This window comes from Magallana gigas, chromosome 4, assembly GCF_963853765.1.
Source record: "Magallana gigas chromosome 4, xbMagGiga1.1, whole genome shotgun sequence".
NCBI lineage: Eukaryota > Metazoa > Mollusca > Bivalvia > Ostreida > Ostreidae > Magallana > Magallana gigas.
The window spans coordinates 45,075,819-45,084,919 of NC_088856.1; the positions used below are offsets into that span (position 1 = coordinate 45,075,819).

General features: G+C 31.5%; 1 protein-coding gene and 1 non-coding gene across 2 annotated transcripts; one reads left to right on the forward strand and one right to left on the reverse strand.

Annotated features, from left to right (window-relative positions):
- Positions 1 to 681: 681 nt before the first annotated feature.
- Positions 682 to 753, forward strand: Trnae-uuc (transfer RNA glutamic acid (anticodon UUC)). Its single transcript has one exon. It is a non-coding gene; the product is annotated as a tRNA-Glu (tRNA).
- A 170-nt stretch (positions 754 to 923) lies between these two features.
- On the reverse strand, positions 924 to 4,818 carry LOC136274323 (E3 ubiquitin-protein ligase TRIM71-like). The gene is made up of 2 exons (XM_066080839.1): positions 4,745 to 4,818; positions 924 to 3,966 (listed from the first exon to the last, which is right to left on the reverse strand). Exons 1-2 carry the CDS (start codon positions 4,751 to 4,753, stop codon positions 2,233 to 2,235), a joined length of 1,743 nt encoding a protein of 580 aa, XP_065936911.1. The 5' UTR covers positions 4,754 to 4,818; the 3' UTR covers positions 924 to 2,232.
- Positions 4,819 to 9,101: the final 4,283 nt, after the last annotated feature.

Below are 9,101 nucleotides of genomic sequence, written 5' to 3' on the forward strand. Positions count from 1 at the left end.
TAAAACCATTTATCAATTAATGGCCTTGTGGTTTTCCCATTTTATAGTACAACATATATCATAGGTATAGTAATGTTTTGTATATCTTATTGAGCAATCTAGCAATTCATTAAAATATTAGGTGGAAAGACCTCTAATTGTTCTCGAACAATTAGCCTACTAGTTTTCTTTACTTTCGTCATTTTTAATAAATGACATATTTCATCATGCACAAGTGTTGAGTTCATTTATCAGACAGCAAAAACGGAGCTGCGGTGAGGTTGTGCAGCATGAGAAAACATAAAATGTATTTTTGTGTGTTCCTTCTTTGTGATCCCAAAGTGCACCAAGTTTTATGTATCACACTAGTCTTAAAATAATTTGACACCACACCAATAACTTCAAATATTGGTGTTGCTGCCCCCAACCTTTTTCACTTTGAAAAACGGTCGATATTTTGTCTTAATGTTAATTAATGCATATGTATATAGCCACCGTATATAGAACAGAATTTTAAATATTTTTAGATTCATTCTATAACAAATGATTTATTTGATTTTTTTGACAACTTTTACCATTGATATACCGAAGATTTATAAAACAAAATGTATTTTTGTGTGTTCCTTCTTTGTGATCCGAAAAATGCACCAGGTTTTATGTATCATACTAGTCTTAAAAGAATTTGACACAATACAATTATCTTCCGATGTGGTCTAGTGGTTAGGATTCCTGGTTTTCACCCAGGCGGCCCGGGTTCGATTCCCGGCATCGGAATTATTCTTTTTTTGCACTGCTACTTGAACAAGTTTAAATAATGGAGGTGTTATAAACGAATGAAGTTTATTATATACACTAAATTCATGATAAAAAGAACTCTGTTATTTAATAATACAATTAAAATCTTAAAAGTAATATTCCATCAAATTTAGAAAAAAATGCTATACAAAGTCTAGTCTACCCATATTAGAAATTCAAACTGTGAAAACATTATAATAGAACTTCTATAAACTGTACATTCATTCTCTAATTTACCAAACGCTTTATGAAAGCAGACATTAAATAAAAAATCAAACAGTTCAAATCATCATTAAAAAAAAAAAAAAATTTATGTTTGAGTACATGTATAATAAACATTACCTTATACCTTCTTATTTTTTTTTCCTACAAGGGCTGCCCGATTGGCGAATATGGGATCAAAGGAAGCCTGCCGGACCCCCTCCTCCCAGGAAATATATAAATAAAATATTTCTCGATAAAAATGAAAATGGAAGAGATCAACACAGATAGTTTCAAAGAAATATCACTGAATAGGAAGTGTATGCGTTGATAAAAACCTCAAACATGATAAAAATAATAACAGTTACTACATGTACCGACTGCATGTTCAATGAACGCGTTGTGGCAACGCATTTTGAAAACATTATGCTCTTTGGATTTTTTTTCAAGGTGCGTTAAATTTGGGATCAAGTGCAAACGCATACTTGTTCAACACATCTTCTCTCGAGCTGCTTGCTCTGTTTTGGTTTTGGGATGTTAATAAAACTATGCAAATGCATGCGAAACTACCTGAATATTTCAACAATAAGCTTAGCGTACTTTTTACCTGTCAAATTGATGCCCATTTTATAACATGCTTTTTTTTTTACAATGTTTAATATTGATATGCGCAGATAAATAGCACTTTTTCCAGGAAGTGGTAATTTTGTTTGCCGGAGTTCTATAATACATTTGGTAATTTTCCTATATTTGTTTTTAATACATGTAACATTTTTAACTAAATTAAGAAATTTTATATTTCCGGAAGGAACGGGAGTTCCAGACCATCTCCGCGACCCCCCTCTAGATCCATAATTGATATCGGTCAAACAATATTACCAGCTAAACTTTATATCTAGGACTGATTTAATTTTCTTCACAAACGTACACGGGGGAAGTATATTGAAAGTTCGTGTTCATTTATTACGCTAAACATATTCATAACGCTAAATGAGGCCGAGTAAAACTATCTTCAAAAGGAGGTAAGGCCAGGGTAAAGAAGATATATAGATTCATGTATGTGTTGGTAACTATAGATTGACCGTTATGTACACTTACAGTATGAGTTATGTTGTCAACTAACATACCTGAAGACATGTCTGCATGAATTATTCAAAGATAATATCAATGTAGAAACGTGTACAATATCACTGTGTTGTTGTTACATTGTCTCTTAACATCAATACATCACTTATTTGATGAATGAATATGTGATGATCACTGTAGATACTTGTACACTGTCAGGGTGTCTGAATCATATTGTCCCACCCAGAGATTGTTCTCATCATCCACACACAAACAAAGGGGACACTTTACTCCTTGTTGTGATGTGAGTAGTAGTGACAAGAACTGACCGTCCTGATCCAGAAGATGAACTGTTTCACTGACACTATCACATACCAGGATGTGGCCGAGAATGTCAGTGCATAATCCATAGGGAAAAAACTCAGACCCCTGACCTGTGTAGGAGAACCTGTGTTGTCCTGATTTATCCACCACCACTACAGCATGTTTGCTAAAGTCTGATACACACACATCACCATTGATGTTATCTGTAATGTAGTGTGGTAAACTATATAGTTCCTGTCCTTTTTCGTCTCTCTGTATGTTCTGTATTTCTATCCCTGTCTTGTTGTACCTGGTGACTTTAGCCTCTTCATCTGTCTGCATCCCCACCAGTATGTCGCCGTTGATGTGGGAGGAGTGTATGCTGCGTGGTTCCCAGTCTCCTGTTTTAATGAAATCAGTGATTGTATCATCCGGTGTTATCCTATTGATGACTTTGTTTTCTTTGTCTGTATAGATCAGATCCCCGTCCTGTATGACTGTGTGGTTACCATCACCTTCACTACTGTTTATTATTATCTTGTGTATTTGATTGCGTATACTACATATACTAATATCTGTTTGAACAATGACACCAATTACACCGACCCAGAGTTTGCCAGATTTACCCAGTGATATATGAAATGTATGATCAACACCTGTTATTGTGTATTCCTTGACCTTGGCCACAGAAGAAGACAATGACAGTGTTTTTCTCACGTCAGATTTCTTTTTATCTTGATTTGATTCTATTTCTGCGAGCTTCAACTGAGTATTGCTTCTTTCCACGGACTTCATGATATCAGATTCAATACATGAAACATTTATATTGCCAAGTAATTTGTTGATATCTTCTTCAAAACATTGACTGGCAGTATATTTAGGTAGGACTAGTTTAGTTGGCTCAGGCGAAGGCTTGATGTCGAAATTTTCAAAATCACTAAACAACAAGTCTTGGATATTGTCTACAGACAGAAAACTGTTAAACTTCTCGTCGAGGGTTTTCAAGTACTGATTGTAATTTTCAAATGTTGTTTCATGTGATTTTTGTAGCGCGAAAAGTGAGATTTCTAACGTGTTGACCTGTTCTAACTTCTTCAATGTAACCCTTTCTACTGACTCTTTGAGGGACTCAGTTTCAGCTTTAACGGAATCTCTAATATTTTCCATCACTCGTTTTAATTTCATGCTATCTTCCTCTATTTTTATTTTCGAGTCTTGGGAAGTTAAAAGAATTTTTTGTCGGATTTTTGAAATTTGTGCCCTGCAACATTCAACCTTTTCTGCATATATTTCTTCCAAGTCCTCAAGTGTATGACCAGAGTGTCCTTTCTTGACGACGCACTTAGAACATAGAAGAACATTGCAGTCTTTACAATAGATTTCTATGTTACGCGTTGGGTGTAGTTTGCATTTCTCCACAGGAAGTTGTGGTTTGCGTTGTCTGTAAGGCACTAATTCGTGTTTCTTGGTTTCTGAACCATTCTGATGTTCGTCTCTGCATTGTTCACACATTGGATGGTGGCAATCATTGCAGTAAAACTGGCAGTTCTTCTCACAATCTTTAATGCTACAAGCCAAGACATCTTGGGCTGTGTCGGGTACTTTTTCTTCAGACATACCCGTCTTTGAAAAAAATAATTAAATTTTATAATACCAGTTCAGAGATCATTACTAACCTAAATTTATATTTCTTTTAAGTAGGTTTTTTTAAAGCAAATGTTTTGATTAAATCATTTAATGAATAATCTAAAACAATATCTACTACTTAAAGATAAGAAATAATGTTTTTTTTGATACATGTAAATATTAAACACTTCTCTTTATCACTAATTGCATTAATACGTTTACTTTAAACTGGTTTCTTTGATAGAAAGACGTACATGCTCGCCATACTGAATGAATTACAACTATATAGACAAATGCTGAAAAGTGCTTATTACATACTTTGAATTAATATAAGGTTCAAATGCATAAAAATGTATCAATGGGGACGTTCATTTGATAATCAGTGTATATGAATACATATAATATATAAAATAAAATGGTGAAGCAATCTTATATGGCTAGAAGAGATAATCTCGATAAAAGATGAAAAGAGTTATCCCTCTTTGTTTAAATATCGATAACGAAACCAAAACATACAAAGATATGTTAAAAACTCTCTTTGGTAGTTAACCAATTAGTCTCTCGCACTTTCTTTTCTTTGGATCAACTAAAGAATGTCTAAAAGCAAATCAACAAATTGCCGATGTTTGTGAAAAAGTTTTGAGTAAATATGAATTATACTTCACTATATTTTGAAGTGTGCAAAGTTCATTTTGAAAGTAAATGTTAGAAACATTGATAAATAGATATATTTTTGTTTTAAATTATTCTTTGTATTTAGATATATTCTACTCACATTTTCCATTAATAACCTTGCCGTTTGATTTCATGAACACCATGATTATGGAATGCTTTAAAGCTTGATTGTCTATATTTAGGTTTATTAAATGCATTACTCGTTGGTGTTTTAATGCGTACGCTATCATTTGTTTACCGACGTTTCGACTGACCTCGGTTACTGGGTGATAATAAATTGTTCATTGTGTAATTCGTTATTTGGTAAACAGTAGGTCGATATAACTTGACATGCTTGAAAACATTTTAACAAAGAAAACAGTATTCAATACCTGGTTGTTTTTTCTATATTATTTCTGATAAAGTGTATCTATTACACGAAAAGGTAGATTTATTCATATATTTATTTTAAGTACTCAACAAGCATTTTTAATCTCTTTTTTTGAAAGAACCTTGTTTTGTGTCAAATATATATCAAAAGATAAAAGTTAGTTTTTTTATTAGAGTGTCTCATAATATTCTTAATATTGACACCAAAAAGTTCTTAAAGAGTAGTACAAAAAACCCGATTGGAAGACATTTTAAAGTCGGTTTTTAATAAGATACGGCGAACTGTTTTTTAAAGACAGCCTTTTCTGTACTATATACTTGATGTGAAGATATCATAAGTTGACCAGCTGAAGACGGAAAATGTACTTCGTGCAGCTGTTGTATTTTAAAGACAAGATATTATGGCGGGAATAAAAGTCTACCAGAGTGTGATGGAAACAGTGTATCCCTGCCATACTTTATTATTCTAAATGATATATATCTGATATATCCTTTTAGAACAATAAGGGACTATAACTTTTTTCTATAAAGATAAAACTTAACATGGATGTTAAATAATATTTGTTTTAATAATTAATACAATACCGTTGAATAATGAAGCAGTTGCAAATACTTTGATAATTTGACTGCTATAAAGTCGATAAAAAACCTAGCTACATGCATGCTACAAAATGATCGAGATCTTCATTACAATTATACTATATTTAACTAAGAAGTAATGTTTTAGTACTGTGATAACGCTAATGAAAAGTGTTTTAATAAAAAATGTTTTAATCAATGCTTGTTGCGATAGTTACGGTACAATTTTCATCATGACGATCATGTAACTTGCGTATAAATTATTTTGAACATGTTTAAACTTTGACAAAAATAATATAACTTATGAAAAATACTGACGATACATTTATCTTATCTGGACAACATTTCTTTCTTGAAATAAACATAATGGTTTAGAAAAAATTATGCTATCCTTAAACACGGTACACCTCCACTGAATCCGACCCAAAACTCGTAACAACACAGAAAATGAAACTAACAGCACAAGCTTTAAACAAAGTAAACAAATTTTGAAGGTTTTTTTTTCTATTTATTAATATATTCATTTGAATCATGTTTGGTTTTGCTCGAGGCCTGCGTTCCAAATTTTATTTGAATTTCCGGTTTTTAAAAAAAATGCCTATATATAAAGCTTCTGTTGCTTAACAACGGTTTGCAAGGTAATATTTTCCGATTGAAATTTATTATCGAGTTTCATTTTGTTATTATGTAAATATCTTGCTCTTGTGAGCAACACAAACACTGTTCAAAGTTTTAGGCTTGTGTACTTGCACAACAGTACCTGGTTCTTTACTGCTCAAATATTCGCTCAATTAAAGCGTTAAATTCCACGCTCAAGTCTAGCTTATAATTTTAATCTAAAATGTGCATCAGAATTTAACACGGATACTAGGACAAAAATTGAATAAAAAATCAAACAGTTCAAATCATCATCAAATCATCAATAAATCAAAGCTACATTAAGGTTCCTTATCACACCAAAATGTTAATTGATGGATCGATAAAGAATCATTTTTAATTAATGAATATTTTTGAATAAATACATGCCAAATATTTTCTGGTCAAATTTTAACTTTTAATAAAAATATTTATTTCTAAAAATTAAAGCTATTTTTTTATGTTTGTAATGTTAAGAATAACAAATAGCCATATAAGGTACTTAACAAACCATGATATTTTACAAAGAAATTGAAACGAAAATGCGAAATTTTAGAAAAAGTGCAATTTATCAAATTTGAACCTATCCCGATTGAAAAAAAAACCTGATCCCGATAAGAACTATTTCAAATTGTAATTTTTTTTAATGAGGTTGCAGTTTTTTTTGAGTAATTGATATACAATATAAAGCAGCAAATGAGAAACCATTTTGTAGTTGAACAACCTGGAATTTTTTAACAAAATTGCTATACAATCCAACTTAATGTGTCATTTAAAAAAAACACAAGAAGTTCAATACTTATGAAGTGGTGGGGTTCCTGACAATCTCATTTCTTTCAGGACTACTTTTATTTCCTCCAGATGTACACAGGGGTTGTGCATGACAAGTTCAAGTTCATTTATTACACTCAAACCATAAATTGTCTGAAATGGGGTACGTAAAAAAGAAAAGAAAAGAAAAGATATATATATATATATATATATATATATATATATATATATATATATATATATATATATATATATATATATATATATCAGGCTTGGGGCGAATTACATTGTAAAGTAATGCATTACATTACCATTACGTCATGAATTTGGGCATTAAACTACCATTACCATTACTTGATTTTCTTGAAGTAATGCATTACATTACCATTACATGTTTTAAAAAAGCAAAGCTAATAAAGAGTTTCTGCAAATGTTTCAAATATAAAACACTCTTTAACATATCTACAGGTTCATGCTCAGTATCAGGTTCAAATTCAATGACTATACAAGAGTCATTCTTTATTTGCTCAATATATAATCATTTTGTGTTATTATGAACAACATGCGTATCAAATAAGTAAAATAATATTGATTAACATTTGGCTTGATACAATATAGGATACGAAATAGAGACACAGAATTACATGCATAAAAACAATTTATGGAATAATGTTGCAGTTATTAAAAGCTAAATAGAGATATTTCCCCAGATTACACAAATCTCTATAATTTTGGACATTCATAAACAGATGGTTTTTCCCAGTTATATTTCTTAAGATACAGTGTTTTAATCGTATTTCTTTCTACTGAGGACACTTTAAGACAAAAGATTACTGTTGCACTTTATGATCGAAGTTTCAAAGGGTTCATCTTTTAACTGCATCCGGTTAGTTTGAAAATCTTCCGAGCTATACTAAATAAATGTTTTACAGGAGCAGTCGAAGCTTGGACTTAAAAGTACTGTTAACGATCTTTATCTAAGGATATATTAAAGGGGCATGGTCACGATTTTGGTCAAATTTTATTTTTCTGTTTTTCTTATTTACAATGCTTTAGGAATGCATTTCTAATGATCAAATGAAATTTGGGTGCCCGTCGATGAGTTTTAAGCAAGATAAAGGACTCACAATTCTTCGTCATGTAAACAAGGCTCGTGTCCTGTTTTTGTTTACATAGGCTCAATATATCAGTAAAAAATCTTTTTCAGGCTGATTTGTCTATCTTTTTATTCATTTTAAGCATAGATAAACAGTTCTTAACGATTAACATATTCATTTGAGGTCGTAAACTGGAATTTTCACTTCAACATTCAAAATGTAAACAAACTCTTTGTTTACATAGCGAAGAATTGTAAGCTCTATAAATCGCTTTTAACTCAACAAGTGACACTCACATTTTGGTTGCCTATTAAAAATTCCTTAATGAAGCATTGTAAATATTAAAATCGAAAAAATAATTTTTGACCAAAATCGTGACCATGCCCATTTAAGTGCAATAATAGAAAATCAAAGTACTGAAGTACTGAAAGCCGAGCTCTGTTGGTGTGTCTTTATGCATATTGTGTAGTAAATATCTGAAATATCTCTCCCTCTCTCATGCTTTTACTGTCGGCAAAGCGTCAGAGAGCTACCAAATTTTGTAAGCGGCTATAAACAAAAATATGTCTGTCTAGTATAAAAAAATTCAACAGTTGCTGCCTTGAATTTTTCAACAAGCGTTATATATTCAATTCCCATTTCTTCAACGCGCAGCAAAGTAGTTTATGGAAATCCATGCGCATTGTGTCCAAAATGCATAGTCTTGTTTATAAAACACGTTATTATTAAGAAAACTAAAAAATAAAGACAATTCTTTCGAAATTAAAAAAAAGAGCAAACAAAATGCCAACACTTTTGACAAAACGTGGCTCTTTGTGTAACTATTTGGTATAGCGGAAGCTTTTACTTTGACGCTGTTTGGTTTTTTGTTTACTTTTGCTATTTATAGTAACATTGGCGTTTTGCCTGCCTATAGCCAAGCCTCTGCTTTCAGCAGAGCCCGGCTAAAAATACATAAATCTTGTATTTTCTATCAGTCCAAACTAATGTACAGTGTACTTAAGA